The following is a 14,412-nucleotide window of genomic DNA, read 5'->3' as shown; positions in this document are numbered from 1 at the left end:
CTAACATTCCTTGTAATACTGGTTTGACGATATTGAACTCCTTTAGCTTTTCTTGTCTGGGAAGCTCTTTATCTGTCCTTTGATTCTAAATGATACCTTTGCTGGGTAGAGTAGTCTTGGTTTTAGATCCTTGCTTTTCATTACTTTGAATATTTCCTGCCAGTCCCTTTTGGCCTATAAAGTTTCTGTTGAGAAATCAACTGACAATCTTATAGGAGCACCCTTATAAGTTACTAGTTGCCTTTCTCTTGCTGCTTTTAGGATTCTCTCTTTGTCTTTAACCTTTGCCATTTTAATTATAGGTGTCTTGGTGTGGGCCTGTTTGGGTTCATCTGGTTTGGGACTCTCTGCACTTCCTGGGTTTGTATATCTATTTCCTTCACCAGGTTAGGAAAGTTTTCAGTCATTATTTCTTCAAATAGTTTTTCTATCCCTTGCTTTCTGTCTTTTCCTTCTGGTACCCCTATGATGCAAATGTTGTTACATGTGATGTCATCCCAGAGGACGACATCCTCACTTAAACTTAAACTATCCTCACTTTTTTGGATTATTTTTTTTTCTTTTTGCTGTTACTATTGGGTGTTTTCTGCTACCTTGTCTTCCAAATCATTGATTCAGTCCTCTGCTTCATCTAGTCTGCTGGTGATTCCTCCTAGTGCATTCTTCATTTCAGTTATTGGATTCTTCACTTTTGACTGATTCTTTTTATGGTGTCTATGTCCCTTTTTATGCTTGCTATGTCTTTGTTGAAGTTCTAAGTTCCTTGAGCATCCTTATAACCATTATTTTGAACTCTGTATCTGGTAGATTGCTTGCCTCCATTTCATTTAGTTCTTTTTCTGAAATTTTCTTCTGTTCTTTTATTTGGGATGTATTTCTTTGTTTCCTTATTTTGGCTGCCTATCTGTTTGTTTCTGTGTATTAGGTAGATCTGCTACATCCCCCAGTCTTGGCAGGTGGCCTTATGTAGCAGGTGCCCTGTGGGGCCCAGTGGCACAGTCTCCCTGGTCACCTGAGCTGGTTACTCCAGGAGTGTCTCTTGTGTAGGTTATGTGTGGCCTCCTGTTATAGTTCAGCCTTGGTTGCTATTGTCATGTTAATGGGTGGGATTGACCCTCAGGCTGGTTGGCTGTGTGGTTTTGCCACATCCACAACTTATAGGCTGCTGTGCAGGGAGCTTACCCTACTGAGTAGGATTTGCCCCAGCAAGCTTTGGTGCCTGTTGAGACCACCCTTTGGGTGTGCTGCTTGTCAGGCTAATTGGGCAGTCCTTTGCTGTAGTCTGAAGACAACCTCCAAGTATGTTGGTTCTGGGGCCTTTTAGGAGGGGCTCAGGTGCAGACCCAGGTCACCTACTGCCTGTGACCAGCTGGGGACTACCTGGTAAGAGCTACAAAAGTGATCTGCAGTTTTTCTCTACCTGTGCTAACCCTGGAGGTGCGTGGGAGAGGCCACACTGAGAACCAAGGAAATCGGCCACCAGTACTGGGCCTGGGGTAGCTCTCCAAAATGCCAGGACACCCTGATGCCTGCTGCCACCTGCCAGCTCCCTTAAGTTTCAGCCACTGATAAAGCCTCATGTGGTATGCAAGTTGGGTGAGGCAGAGTCTCAGGGAATCACTAGAGTGGGAAGAGTTGTGGTCACCAGATTAATGAAAATTCTGGTTTGGTGCCAGTGCTGAGCCTCAACTACTCAGCAAAAGTCTCAGAGAACACCAAGACCAGTTGCCACCTACGTGGGCTCTGTCGGACTCTGATAGTTTTCCAAGAAAGAGTGTGCAATTTGGGCAGGGCTGGCTGCTCTTGGAGAAAGTGCCTCCTGAGTTGGGTGAGGTGGGTTCCTCATGAGTCAGCAGGGTGAAGCTGTGGAGCTCACCAGACCAATCAGATTCAGATTTGGCTGTAAGTGTAGGGGGAGGGCTGAACACAAAAAAGATGGTGCTAGCCTAGTAGCTGCACGGGACAAGGACCCCTCACAGGGAAAATGCTGACTGTCTTCCAGCCCTCATCCTGAAGCCACACAACTCAGGCTGCCCCCCATATGTCTCCAACACCCCCAAGTCACTGTCCCTCCACTGGAGCCTAAAGTGAGTGCCTGGGAGTAAGAGAGTCTGTGTGAGGGACTTTTAAGAGGACACCTGGGTTTCCCACCGCCTTCCGTCTCACCCAGATGGTCGGAATCCCCACTGTTTTTCACAGCCACATATTGGGAACTGGGCGGGGCTCCTCTTGCTGGCACCAGTAATCTAGGCTGGAGAGGCCAATGTGAGGCTGGGGTCCCTTGGTCCTCAGAGGGGATCTTCCACAGACAAGATATCCCTCCTGGTTCTCAACTGCCACACAGAGGTTTGGGCCAGTTCTGTCTTTGCCCTTCCTACCAGTCTCAACGTAGCTTCTTTGTATCTTGTTATAAAACTTTTGTTCATCCACACTTCAGATAGTTCTCCAGGTTGATTGTTCTATAATTTAGTTGTAATTTTAATTTGTTCACAGAAGGAAGCGGGCACAGTGTTTATCTGTTTATCTACTCTGCCATCTTGTATCTCCCTTAGAAGTCCGTAATCCTCATTTTTAAGAATGTGTTAAAATGCAGTCATAGGGAAAGGTAGAAGGAAATGATGGCTTAGATAAACTTGTTAATATTTTACTAAATACTTCAAAGTAATCTGCTAGCTTTAAAGAGTCTCAAGCTACCCAATGTGTCTTTGAATATAGGATACAGTCTATACATTTTTAACTTTGATCTTTGTAAACTACACATGCCACCGAAGAAAGAAAGTATTTTGAGTATTTTTTTTCCTAGACATGGACAATTTTAGGGTTTACATGGGTACAGATTTCATCTGGTCAAATAGAGAGTGGACTGAGAGGGGAAGAGATTTCTTTTTTGGGGGGGCAGAAAAAAAAAACAGAGAAGAAGATCTATCATTTCTCTGCGAAATCTTTTTATTGGGAAATTATTTCTTTCAACCCATAGCCATGAAGACAAGGTAATATGTTAACTCCTCTGCACATCATGCAAGGAGAAACCAGAGGACACATTGAGGTTAGAAATAAGCTGATTTGGAGATAAACTCTGAGCACACACAGCTGGACATATTCTAGAATGAGTTCATTGTCCTGGTGGGGACAACATCCCCCTGGCTGTTCCAACACCTCGACCCATCGTCTAATGTTAACTGTCCTGGGCTTGGGGTTGGTTGGACCATACTCTCTACACTTTCTTTCTGGTGAGCTTGTTTAGTCCCATGACCTAAATGCTATCTAAAGCTCATGTCTCCCATAGATAGATTTCCAAACCTGATATCCCACATGAGTTCCAGATTCATTTTTCTGGCTACCTGCATGACATTTCCACTTGGACCACTAATAGCCATCTCCTATTTTACAGGACATGCCTTCCCCACCCTTCATGTCCCCTGCATATGTCCTCAGATTAATAAACAGCACTACCATCAAACCAGGTGTTCAAATCCAAACACTAGAACCGAGATTATTTTCCCCATTTCCAATCCTCATCTCTAGTCCATAAGCAAATTTTGTCAACTGTCCAATTTATCTGGAATTTGTCTATGTTTCTTCATTTCCTCAGTTACCACCACAGTTCAAGCCACCACTGTCTGTCATCTGGACCAGCTAAAATATCTCCTAACTGGTTTATCAGTTTCAACTCTCCCCACCCCTATATTGTTCAAAGCAGTGAGTCACTGACTTAACATTTGGGGCATGGGGGTTCAGGGGGAGTGTGATTATTCTACTTAACATTTTTTTTCTACTTAACATTTGATATCAGAAATTTGACCTTCAGCCTTGATCTTATATTTTTCAGCCCTTCTAATGAGGTAATTTGTGTTTTCTGATACCACATTACCTTAGTATAAAAAAGGATACAACTGAAGGGGGAAAAACTGTATTTGGATGTTTTGTAAGGGCAATAGGCATGTTTAGCATGGTGACTTAGGAAGTCACTCCCATGTCCAAGGGAAAGCCAACCTAAGGCTCATTTCCCATTATTACTGTTGCCCACAGTGAGGTTTTTAAAAAGGTACTCTGTCAGGATGGCTTCCCATGTTCCCTTCTTGCTATCTTGAATCAAGAAATGTTAATATTTGCATTTTACAATAAACTAAGTTTTCAGGTAAAGTTGAAGACCCTCTTTATTTTAATCCATTCCCAATCCCATTCCCTTCACTCTTTCCCCAGATCAATCCGAATCATGATTTTTAGACCATATTTCTATACTGTTAATATTCACATGCCCCCCCCACATTCTCCAGGGCCCCAAACCGCCCACCTCACCCCATTGTTTATAAGGGGAAGATTAATTTTGTGATTTCCAGGGTCCCACGGAGTACCTTCTCCCTCCATCCTTGCAGATCTCGAGCTGCATGTGCATGAGGCATGGGTCTGTGTAGAGACTACTGAATAACTGTTTTAAAACGTAAAAGGTGAGGGTTTTTTTGTTTTGTTTTGTTTTGTTTTTTGGAATATATTATAGTTAAGCTTTATTTCCAACAAAGGTGAGGCAAAGGCCTTGAGAAAACTAGAACTTGCCATAGGAGAAACAATAATACCATATGCCAGAGTGATGTAGTTAAATCATACCAGTAGTCATAAAAATAAAATTTGGACTCTATCTCTTTGCTAAAATCATTTAGATAACAGCCATGTCTACCAATGTTGAGGTACTTCTGGTCAACTTGAGTATAGCCTCCTCAAAAGAGAACAGCTGGGTCATATTCTAAACACCGTGTTTACCCGAAACCAAGACCCAGCCAGACAATCAGCTCCAATGCGTCCCTTGGAGCAAAAATCAATACAAGATCTAGTATTATATTATATATTATATAAGACCCAGTATTATTATATTACATTACATTATATTACATCATTATTATACATGGTCTTATATTATAGTAAAATAAGACCAGGTCTTACACTAATTTCCGCTCCAAAAGACACACTAGGGCTGATTGTCCGGGTAGGTCCCACTTTCGGGGAAACACGGTATATATCTTTGTAACATCTTTTTTTTTTTTTAATTTTATTTTTTAAATTTATTGGGGTGACAATTGTTAGTAAAATTACATAGATTTCAGGTGTGCAATTCTGTATCACATCATCCATAAATTACACTGTGTGTTCACCACCCAGAGTCAGTTCCCCTTCCATCACCATATATTTGATCCCCCTTACCCTCATCTCCCACCCCCCAACCCCCTTACCCACTGGTAACCACTAAATTACGTTCCCCAGATTAATTTTCAAACCCGTGACCATCCTGTGGTCACCGACTGCCCTCCAATCCCCTCACCCTCCCCCCCACCCCCCACCCCTCCCGCCCATCTAGCAACCCTCAGTTTTTCCTCTTTGTCTCCAAAACTGTTTCTGATTAGTTCATTCACTTATTCTTTTCTTTAGATTCCGCATATAAGTGAGAGCATATGGTACTTATCTTTCTCTGTCTGACTTATTTCACTTAACATAATGTTCTCTAGGTCCATCCATGTTGTTGCAAATGGTAAGATTTCTTTCTTCTTTATGGCTGTGTAATACTCCATTGTATAAATGTACCACAGTTTCTCAATCCAGTCATCTACCGATGGGCATTTTGGTTGTTTCCATGTCTTAGCTATTGTGTATAGTGCTGCAATAAACATAGGAGTGCATAAAGATTTTTGAATTGAAATTTTGGATTTCTCCGGATAGATACCTAGGAGTGGAATTACTGGATCATAGGGTAGTTCCATTTTCAGATTTTTGAGATACCTCCATACTGTTTTCCATAGTGGCTGCACCAATCTGCAATCCCACCAACAGTGCACAAGCGTTCCCTTTTCTCCACATCCGTGCCAGCACTTTTTGTTTGTTGATTTATTGATGATAGCCATTTTGACTGGGGTGAGGTGGTATCTCATTGTGGTTTTTATTTGCATTTCTCTGATGGTTAGTGAGGTCGAGCATTTCTTCATATGTCTGTTTGCCATCTGTATGTCAAAAGGTGAGGGTTTTGCACATACCAACCAACCAGAGACCTTTGTTTTGGAATCAAATAACTTTATTGGAAAAAATGGTAAAATTGGAAGGAAAAAACTTAAGTGAATGTTTTACATTGGCAACACTGCAATGTGCATGCTCGGCTTGGTGACCAGAGGAAGTCACCCAGTGGCTATAGGGCAGGCAGTCCAAACTCAGTTCTTTTCCTCACTGTCGCCCAGGGTGAGCTTGTCAAAGAGGTACTCTGCCAGGCTGGATTCCGGGGCTCCCATCTTGCGCAGGTTGGTGATGTGGTCCCCCAGCCTTTGATGAACTTCACCTTCTCATGGAGATAGTGACTCCTCAGGAAGTCACACAGGTGGGCGTCCTTCTTATTGGTGGCCAGCTGGTACAGATTGAGCAGGCTCTGGTTCATTTGCTTCTCCAGGTTCAAGGCGCATTCTCTGGCCTTCAGGCCGTTCTCCCTTTCATCTTGCTCTAGCTTCGTGATGTTGCACAGGCGGAGTTGACCCCCACGCTGGTTCTGTAGCTGCATCAGCCTCTCCGCGTTCTCCGTCTCCTCTCTCGACTGTTGTAGGAAGAACTGGGCAAAGTGCTTCAAGGCCACATAGTCGCGATCGAAGTAGAAGGCCATGGACAGGTACACATAGGAGGCATGGAGCTCTAGGTTGATGTGGTTGTTAATAGCAGCCAGGCAGTCAGGGTGGGAGTTCTGGTGCACAGACTGGGGCAGTGGGGTCGTCATGGCTGCCGGCACTGGCACAGCAAACACCAAGGCTAAGGCAGTGTGAAAGCAGCGGCGGCGGGGACTTGGAGTGTCCCTGGGTTAGGCAACCACGGCTGCCAGACAAGGGCGTGCTCTGGTGTTAGGGCACAGGCAGCTAGCCGTTGGCCATTGGCGGTTGGCGGTTGGCGGCTGGCGGTTTGCAGCTGGCGGCTGGCGGCTGGCCGTTGGCAGTTGGCAGCTGGCCATTGGCGGTTGGCGGTTGGCGGCTGGCCGTTGGCGGTTGGCCGTTGGCGGCTGGCCTTTGGCGGTTGGCGGCTGGCCGTTGGCGGCTGGCCGTTGGCGGCTGGCCGTTGGCGGTTGGCGGCTGGCGGTTTGCGGCTGGCGGCTGGCGGCTGGCGGTTTGCGGCTGGCGGCTGGCGGCTGGCGGTTGGCGGTTGGCGGCTGGCCGTTGGCGGCTGGCCGTTGGCGGCCGGCCGTTGGCGGTTGGCCGTTGGCGGTTGGCGGTTGGCGGCTGGCGGTTTGCAGCTGGCGGCTGGCGGCTGGCCGTTGGCGGCTGGCCGTTGGCGGTTGGCAGCTGGCCATTGGCGGTTGGCCGTTGGCGGCTGGCCGTTGGCGGTTGGCCGTTGGCGGCTGGCCGTTGGCGGTTGGCGGCTGGCCGTTGGCGGTTGGCAGCTGGCCGTTGGCGGTTGGCCGTTGGCGGCTGGCCGTTGGCGGTTGGCCGTTGGCGGTTGGCGGCTGGCCGTTGGCGGCTGGCGGTTGGCGGCTGGCCGTTGGCGGTTGGCCGTTGGCGTTTGTCGGTTGGCCGTTGGCCGTTGGCGGCCGGCCGTTGGCGGTTGGCCGTTGGCGGTTGGCGGTTGGCCGTTGGCCGTTGGCCGTTGGCCGTTGGCGGCTGGCCGTTGGCGGCTGGCCGTTGGCGGTTGGCCGTTGGCGTTTGTCGGTTGGCCGTTGGCCGTTGGCGGCCGGCCGTTGGCGGTTGGCCGTTGGCGGTTGGCGGTTGGCCGTTGGCCGTTGGCCGTTGGCCGTTGGCGGCTGGCCGTTGGCGGCTGGCCGTTGGCGGTTGGCGGCTGGCCGTTGGCGGTTGGCCGTTGGCGGCTGGCCGTTGGCGGTTGGCCGTTGGCGGTTGGCAGTTGGCGGCTGGCCGTTGGCGGTTGGCCATTGGCGGTTGGCGGCTGGCCGTTGGCGGTTGGCCGTTGGCCGTTGGCGGTTGGCCGTTGGCGGCTGGCCATTGGCGGTTGGCCGTTGGCGGTTGGCGGCTGGCCGTTAGCGGTTGGCGGTTTGCAGCTGGCCGTTGGCGGCTGGCCGTTGGCCGTTGGCGGCTGGAGGCTGGCCGTTGGCCGTCGGCGGTTTGCAGCTGGCGCTGGCGGCTGGCCGTTGGCGGTTGGCTCTGAAACCCGACCGTTAGACGTAACATTTACCCCGGAAATGGTGAGAGGCGGTAGGTTGGAGGGGGAATCCGTTGGTGCCGGTGGGCGGGGCTGGGGTCGGAGTGGTCCACCTGTCATCGACCTGCTCCTGGTTCCGTCAGACTCTGGGTGGGGCAGGGAGAATCTGCCCTGAGTGCCTGGCATCTGAGTTTTTAATTTTGCAATAATATTTCTTTTTTGCAAGGACTTTATCTGGCCTCTAATCTTTTCCTTCTATACAAGACGTCTTTTATTTTGTATATCTGTTTTCTCCCCTTCAGTTTCTGAGAAAATGAATGTGAATTTTTGGTAAAGTTCTCTTCTGTTTCCTGTATTGCATTTGGGGTTCCCCTGACCCAGAAAGAGTTCTGTTTGGTAATCATAAGCTTCTCTTGTACTTCCCTCATATATCTGGCAAACCTTTGTTCGTTTATATTTAGAGATAAAGGACTTATTTGATCAGCCAGATAATTAGCATGGATCTGATCGAGAGTTGTGAGGTCCATTTCACTAGTCAGCTTCTGCTGGAAATGGGAGGGCAAAATATGTCAATTATTCTGTGGCTTTCTCCTTTGGGGTGTATATGGCATGGAGTTTACAGGTAGGATAGGGACACTCCCAGTTCCAAAACAAATAGTATTTTTCTGACATTGGAAGACTAGTGTTTTCCCTTCTAGGTACATGTGTCCTATTGTTTCCCTTTTGTTCAGGTCTGCAGTTGTCTCAAACTCATTCACTGTCTTTAGAGTGTAGTTTGAGGAGATTAAAGGGGTCAAATGCCACAGGTATTTATTGCCCTATGTAAGTATGGGTGGGGTATGGTCAGAGCAGAGTAGGGTAAAACAGATCTGTTCACAGAATACCTCTTTAATCTCACAGTTGACCAAGGACCCTCTACAGTGTTGTAATTTCATTTACTCTGTTCTTAAATTTCTTTGAATGCGATCAGGTTTTCTATTGCAGATTTTTCAGGTTCTCTAAATTAACCAGTCTGGTAGCCTTTGCTTTTCCTATCTTCCCAGAATTCCTCACAATTTTTGTCTCCTAATGGCACTTTTTCGTGTGTGTGTGTGTGTGTGTGTGTGTGTGTATGCAGATAATTTTTGTCTTTAGTTTACCAACATGATTCAATTAATTTTTTTTTAACTCTTTCAAAATGAACATACCTACTTTCTAAATAGGTAATACATTTACACAGTTCAAAAACCACAGAGTTCTCTCTGCAGGCAACCATCGGGTACTATTCATTATAATCAGGAGGAGAAAAGGACTTTTTGTAGAAATAAACAAGCAGACTGTTAAATTAATATGGAATGGCAAAAAAAGTAGAATGGCTGAAATACGTTTTAAAAAGAACCAAATTTGAAGACAAACACTGTCTGATTTCAAGCCTTACCATACAACTACCATCATCAGAACAGTATAGTACCGGGGGTGGGAGATGAGGGTAAGGGGGATCAAATATATGGTGATGGAAGGAGAACTGACTCCGGGTGGTGAACACACAATGGGATTTATAGATGATGTAATACAGAATTGTACTCCTGAAATCTATGTAGTTTTACTAACAATTATCACCCCAATAAATTTAAAAAAAGAAAGAAAGAACAGTATAGTACCAACAAAAAATTATATAGAGGTGAATGGGACAGAAATGAACCCACATCTGTATGGTCGATTAATTTTTGACAAAGGTGAAAAAGCCATTAAATAAAGATGTTATTTTCAGCAAATGGTGATGAAACAACTCAACATAGCTATGCAAAAAATAAAAACTTAATTCATTTTACTCAACACATAAAAATTAATTCAGTGTGCGTCATATACCTAAATGTAAAACATGAAACTGTAAGATTTTTTGAGAAAGCATAGAAGGCAATCTTTGAGACGTTGGGTAAAACAAAAATTTATTAGACACTGAACCAAACAAAGTATGATACATAAAAAAAGAAAATGATAAATTGGACTTTATTAAAATTAAGAACTTTTGTTCTTAAAAAAGCACCATTCTGAAGATGAGAAGACAATGCACAGTTTTGGAGAAATTATTTACAAATCACCTATCTGATAAAGAACTTGTATCCAGAATAATAAGGCAGAAAAAGAGTTAACAAAAAGTGAGCCCGAGGTGGCTAGCAGACGGTGATTTGATCAGTACTTTGCACTGTCTGCATGAATTCCCCAGCGACAGCCCAGCCCAGCCCCTAGAGATAAATTTTTCTGTTGAAACACCCCTAGAAAAAAGATAGAAGACCCCAGAATTTGTCGTTTTTGGTGCCTGTGCAGACTGCTGGAACCTGCCCTTAGACTGACCTCCAGCCTCAATACAATAAAATTATAATAAAATAAACGTTATGGCTTGCCCCTCACCCCCCATGGATTTTTCTGTATGCATTCTAGGTAAGGGCCTGTGAAGAAACAAACCATTTATATAATCTGTGCATGTCAATCAAATGACCTCAGTCTATATGTCAAGTGTCCTGAGTTTGTATGTCACATCCTCTGCTGTAAGAAAATTACTTACACTTTCATATATAAGAAAAGCTAACCTGAAGTTTGGGGCAGCCATCTTCTCTAGACACTGCTGTGGGCACCCTCGCTGTCTGATTTTCAATAAAACTTTTCCTGCTTTCTTACTTTTCTGAGTCTCGTGAATTTTTTCACATCCTGTGAATGACCAGGGATATCCAAAAACAATACACACAATACACAGAATATGTAAAGAATTCTCAATAAGAAAAAAAGAAAACCAAGTGGAAGACTTGAACACACATTTATATATATATGACAAATAAGCATATGAAAAGAAGCTCAAAATTAGTAGTCACTAGAGAATTTCAAATTAAAACAACAATGAGATATCACTACACAATTATTAGCATGTCTATAATTGAAACACAATGAGGATTCAGAGAAGCTGGAACTTTTGTATATTGCTGATGGGAGTGAAAAATGGGACAGCTACATTGGAATATGGTTTGGCAGTTTCTTATAGAGTTCAACACACATTTACCATATGACTCACCAATCCTAGTCCTAGGTACCATGTTTCCCCGAAAATAAGACCTAGCCGGACAATCAGCTCTAATGTGTCTTTTGGAGCAAAAATTAATATAAGACCCAGTCTTATATTATATTATGTTACATAAGACCCGGTCTTATTTTACCAGTCATATTTTACCATAAGACTGGGTCTTAATGTTAATTTTTTGCTCCAAAAGATGCATTAGAGCTGATTGTCTGGCTAGGTCTTATTTTTGGGGAAACGTGGTATTTATTCAAGTGAAATGAAAACACATATTCACACTAAAACCTCTATGTGGCTGTTTATACCTGCTTTTCTGTAATTGCCAAAATCTGTAAAAAGCAAATATTGTTCAACTGATGGATGGGTAAACAAATTATATTATATCCATATAAGGGAATTGTACTCCACAATAGAAAGGAATGAATTACTAACCCATGCAACAGCATGGATGAATCTCTATTGTGTTAAGTGAAAGAAGGCAGACTCAAAAGGCTACATACTGTGTGATTTCATTTATATGACATTCTGGAAAAGGAAAAACTATAGACACAGAAAACAGATAAGTTTTCTGTATGTGGGAGGAGAGGTTCACTACCAAAGGACACAAGATGAGGGATTTTTGGGAGGGATGGATCTGTTCTATATCTTGATGTTGTGGTAGTTACACAAATGTGTGCTTTTATCAAAACTCTCAGAACTGACCATTTAAAAAATGTGAATTTCATTGAATGTAAATTATACCTTAATTTTTTAAATGAACTAAATCATGGGGACAGAAGAGAAGAAACTAGGATTTTAGCCAGGGAAACAACACATATACATACACATGCACACACATATATAACCTTAGAGTGTTTACAAAGAAGAACTCAAATAAATATACATTCATGTACAGCAATATAAATGGCATCCATAGATGCCCTAAAAAGACATTAAACCAATGATAAGTATTTATAACAAAAATTGTAACTGCTGGGTGGCCAGATAGCTCAGTTGGTTAGAGCGTGAGCTCTGAACAGCCGGATTGCCGGTTCAATTCCCGCATGGGATGGTGGGCTGTGCCCCCTGCAACTAAAGATTGAAAACAGCAACTGGACTTGGAGCTGAACTGTGCCCTCCACAACTAGATTGAAGGACAACTACTTGGAGCTGATCAGCCCTGGAAAAACACACTGTTCTCTAATATCCCCCAATAAAATTTTTTTAAAAATCGTAACTGTGCTGAAAACTATTGGTAGTCTGGTTTAATTGTTCTTCAGTTTCTAGATAAAAATGTCATGTGATACAGATGAAAAAGCTTAACATATTCCACATCAAAATATGGATAAAGAATACTTTCAGAATATATGTGTACTTTTTAAAAGAATGCCTGTTGACCCCTTGAAATTTAGTGATATATATAAAAAGTATTAACTTCAGTTTTAGAAAAAGGAAACAGTGACTAATGCATATTTTCTAGTTTGATGACTTTTGTTGTAGTTCTTTTGGCCTTATCTTCATTGTAGGTGGGAATTAATAGGGGAATTTGATGATTCTTTTTCCTCTTGGGAAAGAGATTATAATGTTTGCATGTCTATGTTTTGTCCTGCCTGTGTAGAGAAAATGAATTAATATTTCTCTGGATAGGGGCAAAATCTGTAGCATAAAATAAAACCTGTAGACAATTAAATCAGTGCTGCCTGCAGCATTTTGTAAAATTCTGAGATGGCATATGGACTAAACACAAATTAACCTAAAGGAAACCCTCTATCATGCAAATTATTTTCATTTGCATGAGATTCCTGAATATATAGTGCTCTTTATAGGAAATTGTTTTCATGGAGGCACTGTAGAGCATTATAGAGAACAGACTTGTGCAAAGAACACCAGATTAGAGACAAGGAGCTACACAAGATTTATGGACAAGTCAAGCCCTAAAGACACTTAGATTTGAAAACTCCATTTGATAACTCTGTACAGACTTATGATGAGCAGAGCTAATGAGGACCTACCTATCATTTGGCAGGCACTGAGCTATAAATAAACTTTATCTTTTTTAAATTTCAGGATAGCAAATCTATAAAATGGGACCATATATACAAGTAAAATTGGTAAGTATTAGTGGTCCCATTTTACAAATAAGGAAACTAAGATCCAACAAAATAACTAAATTGCCTAAAGCCATATAGCTAGTGGCAGAACTAGAAGTAAATCCCAGTCTACCTAATGCTAAATAACTTTGTCACTTAAAGATACATTTTCTGAATAGAGAGTCTAGTTATTAGAACTAAGAGGGTCTGGAATAGCACTGTCCGCTAGAAATATAATATTAGCCATAAGTGCAAAAGCCACATATGTAATGTTTAATTTCCTGGTAGCCACATTACAAAAGCTAAAGAGAAACAGGTTAAATTAATTTTCATAATATATTTTGTTTAACCCAATATATCAAAATATTAAAATTTCAACATATAATTAATATAAAAAATTAACATGATATTTTACATGCTCCATTTTTTCAACTAAGTCTTTGTAATCCAATATATATTTTATGTTTATGGCACATTGTAGTTTGGACAAGTCACTTTTTTTGTTGATTTAAACCATAGACATTTATTTCTCAGTTCTGGAGGCTGGAAGTCTGAAATCAGGGTGCCAGCATGGTCTGGTTTTGGTGAGAACTTGCTTCCTGAATTGTAGATAGCTGCCTTCTCACTGTATCTTCACGTGGCCAAGAGAGTTCAAGGTCTAGTCTCCTTCTCTCCTTTTTTTTATTATTAGTTTCAGGTGCACCAAACAACATAGTCATTAGGCATTTGCACACCTCACAAAGTGATAACCCCAACAAGTCTACTATCCATCTGACACTGTATATAGCTATTATAATACCATTGACTATATTCCCTTTACTGTACATTCTGTGACTATATATTTTTATAGTTGACATTTAATGTTATTTTATAGTAATTTTAGGTGTACAAAATAGTGGTTAGGCATTTATATAATTTATGAAGTGATCCCCCAATAAGTCTAGTACCTATCTGACACAATATGTAGTTTTTATGCTATTATTGACTATATTCCCCATACTGTATTTCATATCCCTGTGACTATTTTACAACTACTAATTTGTACTTCTTAATCCCCTCACCTTCCTCACCCATCTCCCAACCCCCTCCCTTCTAGCAACCATCAGTTTGTTCTCTGTATCTGTGAGTCTGTTTCTGTTTTGTTTCTTCATTTAATTTAGGTTCCACATATAAATGTAATCATATGAC

The 14,412-nt window shown here is 42.7% G+C and overlaps 1 protein-coding gene and 1 pseudogene across 1 annotated transcript; both read right to left on the bottom strand.

Annotated features, from left to right (window-relative positions):
- Positions 1–6,191: 6,191 nt before the first annotated feature.
- LOC117026331 (ferritin heavy chain-like) lies at positions 6,192–6,742 on the bottom strand (annotated as a pseudogene).
- Positions 6,743–6,774: 32 nt separating this feature from the next.
- LOC117018407 (proline-rich protein 2-like) lies at positions 6,775–8,226 on the bottom strand. The gene has a single exon (XM_033099367.1). The coding sequence runs from the start codon at positions 8,224–8,226 to the stop codon at positions 6,775–6,777; it is 1,452 nt and encodes a 483-aa protein (XP_032955258.1).
- Between the last annotated feature and the right edge of the window lie 6,186 nt (positions 8,227–14,412).

Source organism: Rhinolophus ferrumequinum, chromosome X (genome assembly GCF_004115265.2).
Source record: "Rhinolophus ferrumequinum isolate MPI-CBG mRhiFer1 chromosome X, mRhiFer1_v1.p, whole genome shotgun sequence".
In the NCBI taxonomy this organism is placed as follows: domain Eukaryota; kingdom Metazoa; phylum Chordata; class Mammalia; order Chiroptera; family Rhinolophidae; genus Rhinolophus; species Rhinolophus ferrumequinum.
This window is presented reverse-complemented; position numbering and strand designations above follow the sequence as displayed.

Excerpts from the sequence above, each read along its gene's own strand:
- LOC117018407 (XM_033099367.1), bottom strand. The coding sequence starts at position 8,226 with ATGACAGGTGGACCACTCCGACCCCAGCCCCGCCCACCGGCACCAACG.